The sequence below is a fragment of the Cucurbita moschata genome, unplaced genomic scaffold, assembly GCF_002738365.1.
Source record: "Cucurbita moschata cultivar Rifu unplaced genomic scaffold, Cmos_1.0 Cmo_Scf00015, whole genome shotgun sequence".
NCBI classification, from domain to species: Eukaryota; Viridiplantae; Streptophyta; class Magnoliopsida; order Cucurbitales; family Cucurbitaceae; genus Cucurbita; species Cucurbita moschata.
In genome coordinates this window covers 789,825-804,608 of record NW_019268531.1, presented here as the reverse complement: position 1 = coordinate 804,608, position 14,784 = coordinate 789,825, and the positions used below count along the sequence as shown (strand labels likewise).

The window sequence follows — 14,784 nt, the reverse complement described above, 5'->3', positions numbered from 1 at the left end:
TTTTTTTTTTTTTTTTTTTTTTTGCCTTGATAAAAAGTCAAACTTTCATGGAGAAAAAGTGAAATAATTTGCATACAAACAAACAAGCCCACAAAATCCACTAGAGAGTAATTTAAAGTATCCATTCACTTTTAACATTCTTGCGACTTCATATGAATTCACGGATCAAATTAATAATGCCAACCAAATGTAACAAACATACATAAGGACTAAATTATCCGCCAAGAAAATGATATGTATTAAGTCAAACAGTTTAAAGAAAACCTGATAGTATCTGGAAAACACAATAGAGAAAAAGGCAATGGTATGTACAGACAGACTATGAAAAGAAAACAACATATAATGGTAATTTTCAAGGATACAAACATGGACTAAAGAAAGACACTGAGGAAACAATACCTCCAAAAACTCCATTCTCTCCTTGGTTTGCATGAACCTTTTCATCTTGATCCATAACCATATCTTTATCTGTGAAGTCCTCATGATGCTTTTCTCGCTCCTTGTCCTTCTCTATTTTATCTCTATCCCTATCATGCTCCTTATCCCTTTCCAACCTTTCTTTCTCCCTTTCAAGTCGCTCCTTCTCTCTTGCACGTCCACGTTCAACTTCAATTTCGCGTCGTTCCTTCTCTCTTACACGTCCCCGTTCAATTTCAAGTTCTTTATCTAAATCTTTATCTTTCTCTTTATCTTTTGGTAAACTCTTCTTTTTATCTTTGATTATTTGACGCAATTCATGGACATCTTTTGTAATAAGGTCCAAAGGCTGTAGGAATGAAAAATCTTCATCTAGATCTGTGTCATTCTGACAAGATTAACACAAAAGTTTCTCAGGTTGCAGCCTGCATAGATTTTAAATAGACACAAGCATACAAAGATAGGAGAGAAAAGAAGTATATTGTGCTAACATTACTCAAGTTAGCTTCCATCTCCAAATACTGAAGCCCTTTCTGTACAACAGTAACTAGAGCACCAGGTGGAACCAAATTTCCATCAATAGGACACTTGTTAATGCCAGCTTCATATCCTAAAGCAAAGGCTGAATGTATGAAACCTAAAAAGGAAATGGAGAACAAAAGGAAAATATTAGAATTTGTTTTCTTAGATATAAGATTGGTTAAAAAAATTTAAATGAACAGAAAATGAACTTTCAGAGAGAAACTAACAATCGGCTTGAGATTTTATATTTGCAAAAAAAAAAAAAAAAACTTGTATTTAGAAGAAATTCATTTTTCAGGACTGAGACCTATATACCTCAACATTGTCAGAAAAAAGTTAATCGAAAGAAGTACAATCTAGAGAAACTAGGCACAGATGTTTCACCTAGATTAGAAGTATACAGAGAGGAAGGGTTCAGAATTGGACACTCTCAATGTTGGGGACTCTCGGAAGGTATTCTAATCCTATGGAGTCTCCAACAATTTCCAAGTTTGAAAATTTGTAATGTCTAGTGGGTGGAAGAATCTTTTTGAGGAGCCAAGGTAGGTGTTATATTCTAGATTCACTTCTAACCATTGCCCTAATACCCTTTCAACAAAGGTAGCCAAGTTGATTCCTTATTCTTTTAGATCCAAACATGTTTGATTCAGCACTTGGGTTCAAGCACTACCTTCCCATTGAGCAATCAACAAGAGACAAACGAAAACCAAGAAGGGCCTAGACTCTTGGGTCATCTAAGGTAAAACACCGGTAAGTCCTTATTTACACATCTTACCAACTCTAGAAGGTTTTAGTTTAAAAGTAGGTCAGATTCTTCCTGTGGATTGTGACTCAAGCAAGCACATATCTGAGGCTTGATCGCATGCTTTGAATCTGTTTGTTTGTTGAGAGGATTTGGTAGTGGTTTTTTCAAACTTATAGAGTGACTTCTTTCCCTGATCATACTTGTTCTAGAGTGGAGGAGGAAATTTCCTATCACCCTCCCATCCCTTTTGTGGAATATGAAGGGCCCTCTGTCAATCCCCTTTTGTTGCTATTATTTTGAACATCCATTTAGCACAAAGATGGTATTCAACAGATCTTGAGAACACCCAAGAGGACGTTTAAACTGTTCCTCACTTCAGTGCTTAGATTTCAACTTAGGGTTCTAATCGTTTCAGAGGTAAAGCTAAGCATGACAGACGAGAGCTTACTTGGTCATCCACGGTCTAAATTCAAGTACACTTCAAAGTAATTGCTGTGTATGAAAATGAAAACGCATGTACTTAGATTCTAGTTTTTCCTTTCAATGAAAGGGAATGACAAAGCCAAAATTCGTAAACCCGGTTACCCAGACTATTGCCATTGTTCGCGCCAAGCAAAAAAAATGGCAGGGGCGCCAGGCTCTTAGCCGTAGATAGTGCATCACTCGCGTATGCAAAGCCTAACCTACTCTAGAACTCACTTATTAACACCACATCAAAATACCGAAAACCCTAACAGAACCACACACAATGTAAAAAAAAAAATGAAGAAGAAGAAAGAAACAGAAAGCTCAAGTAAACCAAACCGACCAGAGTTGCATTGATCTAAAAATTTCGATTACACGAACACTAAATTTCTAGCCCTAGATAGCTCAAAAACCAATCCTTGTCTGCTACGTTTCTAAATAAAAAAGAAATTAAAAAAATTAAGCTCAACATTTCCTTCTGTAATGAAAGCGAATTGCAGAAAATTCCTCATCTATCCAAACAGATGAAAAGATACCAAACCAAAGTAGAAAAAGTTAGAAGGAGCTAGAAAGGCGAAAACCACCTGATTCCTGAAGGTACCGAAAGACGAGGTAATTCAATTCGACGGAAGTGATGGACGTCATGGCAGCAGAAGGCCGGCTGGGAGGCCGGAGAAGGGTTAAACGATCATGCGGGCGAGGTGGAGAGATTTCCAGTGAAGGTCAGTGGGAGGGAAGAATGAAACGGAAACCCGCTTTATGTTAACGGGAATGGGAGAGCCGGTGAAACTGCAGCTTTGAGGCTTCCAGGGTGCCGAATAAGTCGTAGAGAGAAAGAAACCCACGGTCACTTTAACGAGAACCGTCAATGACATTACGGTGCGGCGTCTTAGAGCCTTGTTTTGATGACCCACCAATGCTATACGGACATCTGGCGGTTCTCCTCATTTACTTTGTCCATCTGTCATTGACAGCTGGCGGATCCCGTGACTGCAAACTTAGCTTTTGTAATTGTTTTTCCTAAAATTACAATCCTCTTCCCCATCCCTATTTTTAACCTTTTTCTTTTTTTCTCAAAACTTGGGTCTCATATTTTAGTCCATTTTCACACTAAAATTTAAAAGAGAATAACAAAATTAATAATAATACTTTCTTTTCTTTATTTAACATAACTGAGTCCGACCAAAATTATTCTGTTAATTTATAACAACATTAGGGGTATGCTAAATTTATGGATAAAAAAGGAGGTCTAGAAGCTACAAAAATATCAAGGTCAATATATGGTTGAGATTATTGAAATTTAATTTTGAACTGTGCCAATTAGAACGTGGACGATACTCGATGGACTTTTCTTCTCTTGCTGGCTGCGCTGACTCGTGAAGAAAAATAGAATATTTCAAAATTCATTCACGGAACTCGTATTCATCTCTGCAATTATACTCTTCAAAATTTCCAGACGTGGAGGCTACTCAACGGCTCTCCGTCTCTACTATAAACACACAACAAATTGAATCCCAAACCATTTCAGTAACAGAGCTTTAACTCAAACGCCATGGATTTACACACTTTCCTCTACTCTTTCTTCTCCATTCTGTTTCTTCTTTTTGCTTTCAACCTCATCACTCGATCTCTTCGACTTCGCAAAAACTTACCGCCGAGTCCGCCATCTCTTCCGGTTATTGGCCATCTTCATCTCTTGAAAAAGCCACTCCATCGAAATTTCCAGAATCTCTCCGCCAAATATGGTCCTGTTATGTCTCTCCGCCTCGGATCTAACCTCGCTGTCGTTGTATCTTCGTCGTCAGCGGTGGAGGAGTGTTTCACTAAAAACGATGTCGTTCTTGCCAACCGTCCTCGTTTGCTAATTGGAAAATACCTCGGCTACAACTACACTACCATGATTGGGGCTTCATACGGTGATCACTGGCGGAACCTCCGCCGAATTGGCGCCATCGAGATTTTCTCTTCATCTCGAATCAACAAATTCGCCGATATCCGGAGGGATGAAGTGAAACGATTAGTGCGGAAACTGTCGCGCAATTCGATCCATCAATATTCGAAGGTAGAAATGCAATCGGCGTTGTCGGAGATGACGTTCAACATCTCGATGAGAATGGCGGCCGGGAAGAGGTATTACGGCGAGGACGTGACGGACAAGGAAGAGGCGAGGAGGTTCAGGGAGTTGATTAAGGAGATTGTGGCGGCAGGAGGAGTATCAAATCCAGGGGATTTTTTCCCCATTCTGAACTGGATCTCGAAGGGATTCGAGAGGAAATTGTTTGAATTGGGGAAGAAAGTGGATGCGTTCTTGCAGGGGCTCATCGATGACCACCGCAGGAAGAAGGAAGAAGGAAGGAACACGATGATCGATCACTTGCTCTCTCTGCAGGAATCGCAACCGGCTGTCTATGACGATCAAATAATCAAAGGATTTATACTGGTAAATAATTTTTTTTTTAAATACTTCAAATAGCTCTAAATTGTATTATTAGTAACAATTGATTTGTAGGTGTTACTGACTGCGGGAACCGACACATCGGCCGTGACAGTTGAATGGGCCTTGTGTCATCTATTGAACAATCCTGAAGTGTTAAAGAAGGCAAGAGACGAAATAGACACTCAAATTGGACAAGAACGCCTAGTTGAAGAACCGGACGTGTCCAAACTACCATATCTTCAAGGAATCATCTCTGAGACTCTGCGGCTGACTCCCGCAGCTCCAATGTTGTTGCCCCATTATGCAGCCAATGACTGCACAATACATGGATACGACGTGCCACGTGACACGATGCTGCTAGTCAATGCATGGGCCATACATAGGGATCCAAACGAATGGGAGGATCCCTTAAGTTTCAAACCCGAGCGATACGAAAAGTCAGAAGTCGAGGTACACAAGCTGTTGTCCTTCGGACTAGGAAGGCGAGCTTGTCCTGGGTCTGCCATGGCGCATAGGATAATGGGTCTAACTTTGGGGGCTCTGATTCAGTGCTTCGAGTGGGAGAAAATTGGAGCAGAAGACTTGGACATGAACGAGAGGGTAGGTGCCACAATGACGAAGATGGTGCCGTTGGAGGCCATGTGCAGAGCTCGTCCCACCGTGGATAACCTTCTTGACTGAGGACTATTTATTACAAATTTATAAACATGTGTGCTTTGTCTTTTACTTCCTTAGTTCCTTTGTTCTTGGCATTGTTTGGCTATATGTATATATATATTGCAGCATAATGATAATATTAATTTTCTTGGCATTGACGTTGCACGAGAAAACAAGTCAAACGATATGAAAGAAGAGCATGTGATGCAATAAAATGTATTTAAACTCAAACAAAACTATCAATTTTGAAAGGGCAAAAATGATTGGAACTCGATCAAAGTGGAATCAAAGTTGACGTCATTAAATATTGAAATTATATTATTTTTATAGAGTCTAAACATTAAAAGATAATATTTGTGTTATTTTGTCCAATAATATTGGTGCTATTAAAAATAATAATAATTTAATAATTATATAATATCAACCACAGATCACAATTCCTAAGGTTCTTAAATACTAATAGATATTTGAAACTTGTGCAAACGTATCATCCACTCATTAAATTTTTATATTAAAAAAAGAAAGAAATACCTAACCCACCGCATTTATTATATGTTGAAGAAATCGAGTATGTATAGTTTTTTTTTTTCCTCTCCTTTAAAATAAATACTCACTAACCAAATAATGAAAAATAATTATATCGAATTAAATATACAAATATTTCGTTTTAATGTTGGAAATAAAAGAAAATTTAGAAAAGAAAAAGAAAAATTTGATCCAATAAGAGAAAACTCCAATGCAGAGAGCGATGGGGGCAGCCGACACGCCGCCGACAATGTGGGAACCGACTGCTAGCGGCACTAACGGATGGAGGCGTAAAGCGACGTCGTTGCATTCGTCATGTAATTCCCACTTTCCGTTACGCATTCCATGACGCTCGCAAATTTCCGCAACGTCAATTCCACTACAACTTTTCTTCTTCTTTTGTTTTTTTTTTTTTCCTTTATCTCTATTGTTTTATTATTTTGAACCACTATCAATTTATACTTTAAAATATATTGATAAAAATATCATCAACTTAGATCTAAATATTCACATATAATATCATAATTAATTAGTTAATTTTCAAAATAATAAAATAAAATCTGTACAAATGGGATTTGGAACTAATTAGTTTGAAATAAAGGGTATTTTTCAGGTTTTTGTTTTCCTTTATGGATAATTAACTAATCAAAATAAATTTCTTTTCTTTTTTTTTACTAAACAGGGAAAAAAAAACAAGAGAATGCAAAGGGATGAGCTTCAAATGATCTGTAAACATCGAAAAAGATGGGCGTGGGAGGTGGGGGAAGCATATGACTTTTCAGATAACAAATCTGATTCAATGACTTAATGGTATTTTTCTCATGAATTAAAAAGTAGAAAATATTAAAAGAATAAATATATGATCAAAAAATTGAAAGTTAAAAATCTTGCAATATTAAGTTTTGCTCACTCCAATTTCCATCCCCTCAAACTTGGGTGCCACGTGGCCCAATAATACCGTGACAGCACACAATAATGTATTTTCTCATTTTTGCCTTATCCTTTTCTCACCCTCGTATATTTTAATTTATTTAAAAAAAGAAAGGGCGAAAGGATGTACTGTAAATTGGGCCACGTGTCGGGTTGCCAAATCAGGTGAAGCCTAAATAAATGCCTCAATATATATATACCCCAACCCTGGACCTTGGTTCTCACTTCCAAAATAAGAATTATATCGAACAAAACAAGTAATGGAAGATCGCTCGCTGCTTTACCTTTTGCTCTCCCTTATCTTTCTCCTCTTTGCTCTCAGTCCCCGCCGACGCAGAAACTTACCGCCCGGTCCGCCGTCTCTTCCCATCATCGGTCACCTCCATTATCTCAAAGTCCCCGTCCACCGAACTTTACAGAAGCTCTCTGCAAAATATGGACCCGTAATCTCTCTCTGGTTCGGATCTCGTCTCGTGGTGGTCGTCTCATCATCGGCGGTGGTGGAGGAGTGCTTCACTAAGAACGACGTCGTTCTTGCCAACCGTCCTAGGTTGCTAGTCGGCAAACATGTCGGCTACAACTACACTACGATGGTGGCATCACCGTACGGCGATCACTGGCGGAACCTCCGCCGAATCGGCGCGATCGAGATCTTTTCGGCTTCTCGCCTGAACAAATTCGCCGGGATTCGGAGGGACGAAGTGGAACGGTTACTGAGAAAGCTATCGAAGAATTCGCTCCATGGATTCTCGAAGGTACAGATGCAATCGACGATTTCGGAACTGACGTTCAACATCTCGATGAGAATGGCGGCCGGAAAGAGATATTTCGGTGATGACGTGGCGGACGAGGACGAGGCGAGGCAGTTCAGAGAGTTGATTAAACAGATTGTATCGTTGGGAGGAGTTTCGAATCCGGGAGACTTCATTCCGATGCTGAATTGGATTCCGAATGTCTTCGAGAGGAAGGTTTCGAGACTTGCGAAGAGGACGGACGCGTTCTTGCAGGGACTGATCGACGAGCATCGGAGCAACAAGGAAGAAGAAAGGAACACGATGATCGATCACTTGCTGTCTCTGCAACAATCGGAGCCTGAATTATATGGAGATCAAATCATCAAAGGAATTATTCTGGTACTTTCCGTTATTTCTCACTATCTTTTTATTTATCTCAACATTTCGATTCGGTTGGTTATCCCCCCACAATTTGGCAATTTTCTTTCTGTGTTGGATAATCCCCGGAGAAAGATAAAAATAATGACAGAACACCGCAATAAAATGTGGCCCTGGTTGATCGAACGTCTCACGTGTAACGATAACATTTACCAGAAATATATATATTATATATAATTTATATTTTGGTGATAATTAGGGGCATATAGACTATTGAATACCTATGGTAGTATGAGGCGGCTGCATTTCAGTGAATCATTTTCCATAGTTAGTTGTAACTTGAAAGCGACTTGTCTCTGTTGAGTATTTTATCTTCTTATCTCTCCTTCTACATATTGGGTGTGAAACTGAATAGCTGCTTAAATTTGTAGGTGTTGCTGTTAGCAGGGACGGATACATCAGCTGTAACGATGGAATGGGCCCTATCTCACTTGCTCAACAATCCGGAGATACTGAAGAAGGCTAGAGAGGAGTTGGACGCTCAAATTGGACAAGAACGACTAGTTGAAGAATCAGATGTGCCCAAGTTACCGTATCTTCAAGGAATCATCTCCGAGACTCTTAGGCTGACCCCAGCTGCTCCGTTGTTAGTGCCGCATCTCACCTCCGACGATTGCACAATAAGCAACTACAAAGTACCACGTGACACAATTGTGTTGGTTAATGCGTGGGCCATCCATAGAGATCCTAGTCAGTGGGAAGATCCCACGCGATTCAATCCCGAAAGACACCGAAAGTCAGAAGGTGATCACGCGCACAAGTTCCTTCCATTCGGAATCGGACGACGATCGTGCCCTGGGTCGGGCATGGCGCAACGAGTGGTGGGGTTGGCCCTGGCGGCGATGATTCAATGTTACGAGTGGGAGAGGATTGGCGAAGAGAAAGTGGATATGGCGGAGGGAAGAGGTATCACCATGCCCAAGGTTGTTCCACTGGAAGCTATGTGCAAACCTCGGCCTATCATCCACAACCTTTTTAATTGAAAATTATTGGATTGAGAGGTCTTGTGTACATTTAATAACCAATATGCATCTGTAATCTCTCCTCTTATAGTGTACGAGATTTGAGCTGCATATGCAATGAAGCACCAGATTTACCTTAAAAAAAAATAAAGTTGTTTTAGTTTCAGTATTATATTTGAAGTAGGATAAAAAGATGTTTGTGTCTTTGTCTAGTAGCTTGTTAATTTATTGTATCTATTAATATGTTTTATAATCTATTTGTCTTTTTTGTATTTTGTCTATAACTTATTGTATTATTTCAAGAATATTTTATCTATAAATTTTTGGGATGTTAATCGAGTGGCCAACCTCATATAAGATGTTAACCTCATTGTTAATGTTGGGTCAACTAATTGGCCCCAAAAAGGTATATAGGATCAGTAGGCTCATTGGGCTTATTCGGCTTGATTAACCAATGAAATAAATACTTTATATTAAACAATAGCTAAGTTTGAAATTTTATATAATTATCTAATTAAACCTCAAACTTAAATCGATTTTGCAAGCTAATCTATATTTTAATGGTGGCCAATTCTTTTCACATGTTTTTGAGCTTCATTAATTCTTTTTACATGTTTTTGAGTTCCCAATGAAGCGTTCGATTGTTTTGTATTGATACCAATCTTGAAAATATTCTAACTATCCTTTACCTATTTGTTTTATTTATGTATGTTTATTATGAATTTTAGATTCATATGTAAGACTCGCTTTTAGTCATATATGAACATCTATAAGATCCTTTTGAGGTATGAAGTAACACTTAGCTCAATAGTCAAGAATACTCATGTTCCTAACTTAGCACTCAACGAAACTTCAAGAATACTTGTGTCCTTTCCACACGTCCACAAAGTTTAAATGTGTGATGGTTATGGCGAGAGAGACGTCGAATGTTCATCACGAACTTTCATAGTTATATGATATGAAGCAGTTGGGTGGGTTATAAAACGTGGATGGAGCGCACTTCTCCGTGTATATATAGCTGACCTTGGCCCACTCTCCCTCCAGACGAGCACAGATATGGAGGTTCACTCTCTGCTTTGCCTTTTCCTCTTTCTTTTCAACCTCTGCCGTCGCAGAAACTTACCGCCTACTCCGCCGTCCCTGTCCACCGAACTTTCCAGAACCTCTCTGCAAAATACGGACCAGTTTTCTCTCTCTGGTTAGGCTCTCGCCTCGTGGTGGTCGTCTCATCGTCGGAGGCTGTTGAGGAGTGCTTCACTAAGAACGACGTTGTTCTGGCCAACCGTCCTAAATTTCTAATCGGCAAACTCGTCGCCTACAACTGTACTACGGTGGTCGGGTCGCCGTATGGCGACCACTGGCGCAACCTCCGCCGAATCGGCGCAATGGAGATATTTTCAGCGTCTCGTCTCAACCAATTCGCTGGGATCCGGATGGAGGAACTGCAACGGTTACTAAGAAAGCTATCGAGGAATTCGTTCCGTGGATTCTCGAAGGTAGACATGCAATCTCTGATTTCGGAACTTACGTTCAATATCTCGATGAGAATCGCGGCTGGAAAGAGGTACTTCGGTTCCGATGTGACGGACGAGGAGGAGGCGAGGCAGTTCAGAGAAATGATTAAACAGGCTGCGTCCGTGGCAGGCGTATGGTATCCAGGAGATTTTATTCCGATTCTGAATTGGATTTCGAAGGCGTTCGACTGAAGCTGACGCAATATCTACCACTCAAAAGTGTGCATAGATATGAAAATATTATTACTCAACGAAAGAATACAGATTTTAAGAATAAGGAAAAGAATTGGGATAGAATGTTCTAATCTTCATTGATATTCACGACCTTTAAACAGGATACAAGATACTAAATAATGTCTACCAAGAAAATATAAACTAATTAAATCCTGATAATAAAATAAAATATACTACTATTCAAATTGAACTGATTACGATATCTAAGATATATTTTCTAACTAATATATTATGGAAAATTACGAATATCATATATTTCATAACTAATTCAAACTAAAATAAGTTGCACTAAACTGTGACAGAAGCTTTTGAAACTTGGAAAGAGGATGAACACGTTCTTGCAGGGACTGATCGACCAGCATCGCAGCAACAAGGAAGAAGGACGGGACACCATGATCGATAACTTGCTGTCCCTGCAAGAGTCAGACCCTACCTACTATAATGATCAAATAATCAAAGGAATGGTCCAGGTCACGGTTCAAGCCACCACTAACCGATCGTTCCTTTTAAACTTTTTCTTTCATATTTCTATTTAAGATTTTTAAAACACATCAGCTGTAACGATGGAATGGGCTCTGGCTCACTTGCTCAACAATCCCGAGATACTAAAAAAGGCTAGAGAGGAGGTGGACACTCAAATAGGACAAGAGCGACTAGTGGATGAATCAGACAAGAGCGACTAGTGGATGAATCAGACGCGTCTAAGTTACCTGATGTTCAAGCAGTGATCTTAGAGGCTTTCGACTAAACCCAGCTTCCCCATTGCTAGTGCCGCATCTTACCTCCGACGATTGCACCATAAGCAATTACAAAATACCTCGAGACACAATTGTGTTGGTTAATGCATGGGCCCTCCATAGAGATCCTAATCAATGGGAAGACCCCACGCGGTTCAATCCAGACAGACACCTGGAGTCTGAAGGCGATATGTTGTACAAGTTGGTTCCATTTGGAGTTGGACGACGATCGTGTCCTGGATCGGTTATGGCGCAACGAACAATGGGGTTGACGCTGGCTGCGCTGTTTCAGTGCTACGAGTGGGAGAGGGTTGGCGAAGAGATAGTGGATATGAGGGAGGGGCGAGGCGTCACCATGCCCAAGGCGGTGCCTCTTGAAGCTATGTGCAAAGCCCGTCCTATCATCCACAATCTGTTCGATTGAAAATCGTGCCATCATTAATGGAGCTTAACCGTTTTAGTACTTGGAAGTTGCATGTACAAGGAAGTACCTGTATCTGACAACCCATCAAATAAATATCTTATATTAAGAAAAAAAATATAATTTATATTGTTCAAAATTAATTCGACATATTCATTCACATAAAGTTCTGCCACCCAATAAAATGCTTCTAGAATGGATCAAAAATAAAGAATTAGTAATCTACTTTTGTTTAATTTGTCCTAATTTTTAAATATTTAAAATCTAAAATATTTCATTGAGTCATAACTTATTTAATAAATATACATATCTAAGCCGTTAAAAATTAAAATAAATGTAATCTAAATTTTATGTGATTTAAATATTTTAAAACTAAAAAGGCAGATGAGAATAATGTATTAAAAAATAGTTTTGAAGATTATTTAATTATTTTTTAATTTGTAGTTTCAATTAATTTTGGTGGAATTTGAGACCTCGATCATGATGATAACATGCAGACATGCCGTAGAACATGTCGTAAATATTGGTGTCGCATAATTTATAATAGGCAAAGAAATTACAGTATGAACTAAATAATTATAATTATGTGAAGCAATGTTTAGAAATTGAAAATTGAATTTTTACACTTTTCAAAAAAGAGAATTGGCAATATGAAATGGGGAAAGAATATGTTCGGTTTAATGGCCAGCACCCTTCCTGCTCGGTCCTGAAGCCAACGTAAACGCTACGCCGCCGTCTCCGCTCGATCGGCTACCGGAATCTTCTGGCGACGATGCTGCTATTTCCGAGTCGGAAATAGCAGAGCCGTTGTTGGTACGTTGGTGCTCTATCGTTGAACCGGATCGGAGCGGTCTGCAATCCACGAGAGGAAGAAACCGTGTGGCGGCCATTAGCACCATGATTAGAAGTAAAGAGGAGTTCTTCATCTTGGGCATCGCCGGAGAGTTTAGATTCGGCGAGAGCATAAAGAACGGAGCAGGAGAAAGAAGAAAAAGGATTGGTTTGGCATCTCTCTACTTGCATTGAAACTGTGGTTGGGTTCTTTATATAAGGGCGATGGGTGGCCATGGACGGTGAATGAAGCTTTCCGATGTGGGTCCCCTTTCTGGAGATAGTGTTTGACTCCAAAGCCACTTTTCCTAAATTTTAGCACGGGAATTTTTTTCATTTATATATAATAGATTAATTTTTACAATTTTGAATTTTTTGTTGAAATCCATTATATTAAATATAAAATTGGGAACTTATTTAAATAAATTAATTTTAGTCAGTTAAAACTCCTACTGTTGCATAAAAAATGTTTTTTTTTTAATTTAAGATGCTCAACTTTCATACAAATAAATGAAAGTTAATACTCAATTTTGGATTTTACATATATTTTAATATTATGTATGTAAAAACAAAATTGAAGCACTACAGTTCAAATATGTACTTAAATTTACAATTAGACATTAATAGATAAAATCTAAATAGTATTTTTTTAATAGTTTTATTTTGAAATAAAATCTCTCTATTTATATATATATATAGCCCCTTTTTCTCAGGTATTGCATTTCTAATATTTAATGCTATATTTTATTTTTCTTAAAAAAAAAAAAAAAAAAAAACACAAATTCTTGATAACCGGATGTTCGAAAGTCTTGTTACAATCGAAACAGCTATCTATACGTGTAAATGGTAATTGAGTATTCATTTATTATTTTGCATCTATAATTTGTACAATATTCCAATTTATATTATTGTAGCTTCGAATATTCTATATTATCATAACTTCGCAATATGAACTCAACCTATTATTTCTCTGGAATTTTATTCCCAATCGAAAAATATCCTATATCTAAGAAAAAAAATAAAAAAATATTAATATAAGACCAAACGTAAATTGATTTATAAGTATAAAAAAAAAGCTAAATATAAACGTACCTTAAATTTCATTTTTGATAAAATAAAAACATATTTAAAATGGTTTACTTAAAAAAATAAACAAATATTAAGTAAAAGTTGAAGGTGATGATTAAGATAAATTTAATTAAATGAATATTTGAAACACAACCAGGTCCATCGAAAATAAGAAGAAAAAGAAATAGTATTTGAATGGTAGGAAGGAGAAAGGAGGGGTGGTCCAACTTCCCACGTGTTACTTTTGAACTCCCTCCCCTCTCTTCGTCCATCTTGGAATCAATTTTAGTTTAAATTCCATCCTTTTCCCTCAATTTACTTCATATTCGTTAATTCATGGATGCCAATGCAACTATTTCTCATTAAATCACTAAATTCTCCATAATTTATTAGAATAAATTCCCCCCCTTTTTTATGTCACGACCCGATTTTCGAGGGTTCGAAAACCAGACCGTGAACCAAAAGAAACGAAATCGAAAACAAACAAAAAGAAAGTAGAAGAAAAGAAAAACCAAAGTAAAAATATAAAAATACTTTGAATTAAAAACAAAAGAGAGAAATTTCGTTTGTTAATTATTACAAAAGAAATTGCAAATATAAAATGAAATACAAAAGACTCTAAAAGACCGAAAAGGGACTGACGCTCCGGAACGACCCCCTCTGTGACTGTACAACTCTCAAACGCTCCTCTACCTCGACCAGCAGCCAGTGAACACCTGAGAAAAATAAAGGAGAACGGGATGAGTATAAAAATTATACTCAGTAAGCCACCTACTTGTAGGCTCTCTTCGCATCTTAATTTAACAGAACTCCCACGGTTCCCTAATTCGGTTCTAGGACATTGGGTTCTAACCCTAGTCTATTGGGGCTTGCCCCTTGGGTTTCACCGGTTCATCGTCCTTTCATTAGTCACCTAGAGGTTCCTTATGCCCAGCTAATATGGTCGGTATCTCTCTATGAGGCGCTACCTCTACATGGCTATCTAGAACTACATGGTACCTAGCCTAGGGGTGTGCTGAATACCCCTACGCCCATATAGTTCTCCTATGGGGGGCGCGACCCAACCCGTTCCCATGCAGCTAATGGGCTGTACGACGTGGGGACACATTTCCCATGCGAAATGGCTAAGAACAGTAAGGACTGATCA

At 38.4% G+C, this 14,784-nt stretch overlaps 3 protein-coding genes and 1 pseudogene across 3 annotated transcripts in view; 3 read left to right on the top strand and 1 right to left on the bottom strand.

The window, feature by feature from the left end:
- The window catches only part of LOC111453387 (WD40 repeat-containing protein HOS15-like), an 11,228-nt gene extending 8,213 nt beyond the window's left edge, over window positions 1-3,015 (bottom strand). Inside the window, exons 1-3 of the mRNA XM_023094472.1 lie at window positions 2,734-3,015; window positions 909-1,054; window positions 400-805 (exon numbers count right to left, since the gene is read on the bottom strand). Of these exons, the coding sequence (XP_022950240.1) occupies window positions 400-805; window positions 909-1,054; window positions 2,734-2,794 (613 nt within the window). The 5' untranslated portion in view covers window positions 2,795-3,015. The remainder of the gene's footprint in view (window positions 1-399; window positions 806-908; window positions 1,055-2,733) is intronic.
- Window positions 3,016-3,409: 394 nt separating this feature from the next.
- Window positions 3,410-5,435, top strand: LOC111452969 (cytochrome P450 81E8-like). The gene is made up of 2 exons (XM_023093869.1): window positions 3,410-4,589; window positions 4,659-5,435. Exons 1-2 carry the CDS (start codon window positions 3,702-3,704, stop codon window positions 5,265-5,267), a joined length of 1,497 nt encoding a protein of 498 aa, XP_022949637.1. The 5' UTR covers window positions 3,410-3,701; the 3' UTR covers window positions 5,268-5,435.
- A 1,470-nt stretch (window positions 5,436-6,905) lies between these two features.
- LOC111453889 (cytochrome P450 81E8-like) lies at window positions 6,906-9,085 on the top strand. The gene is made up of 2 exons (XM_023095179.1): window positions 6,906-7,831; window positions 8,242-9,085. The coding sequence occupies exons 1-2, from the start codon at window positions 6,959-6,961 to the stop codon at window positions 8,851-8,853; spliced, it is 1,485 nt and encodes a 494-aa protein (XP_022950947.1). The 5' UTR covers window positions 6,906-6,958; the 3' UTR covers window positions 8,854-9,085.
- Window positions 9,086-9,888: 803 nt separating this feature from the next.
- Window positions 9,889-11,819, top strand: LOC111453648 (annotated as a pseudogene).
- The last annotated feature ends 2,965 nt before the right edge of the window (window positions 11,820-14,784 follow it).

Bases quoted from the DNA above. Each gene is read 5' to 3' on its own strand.
- LOC111453889 (XM_023095179.1), top strand. From the start codon at position 6,959: ATGGAAGATCGCTCGCTGCTTTACCTTTTGCTCTCCCTTATCTTTCTC. The intron at 7,832-8,241 runs GTACTTTCCGTT...TTAAATTTGTAG, and splicing joins TCATCAAAGGAATTATTCTG to GTGTTGCTGTTAGCAGGGAC.
- LOC111452969 (XM_023093869.1), top strand. From the start codon at position 3,702: ATGGATTTACACACTTTCCTCTACTCTTTCTTCTCCATTCTGTTTCTT. The intron at 4,590-4,658 runs GTAAATAATTTT...ATTGATTTGTAG, and splicing joins TAATCAAAGGATTTATACTG to GTGTTACTGACTGCGGGAAC.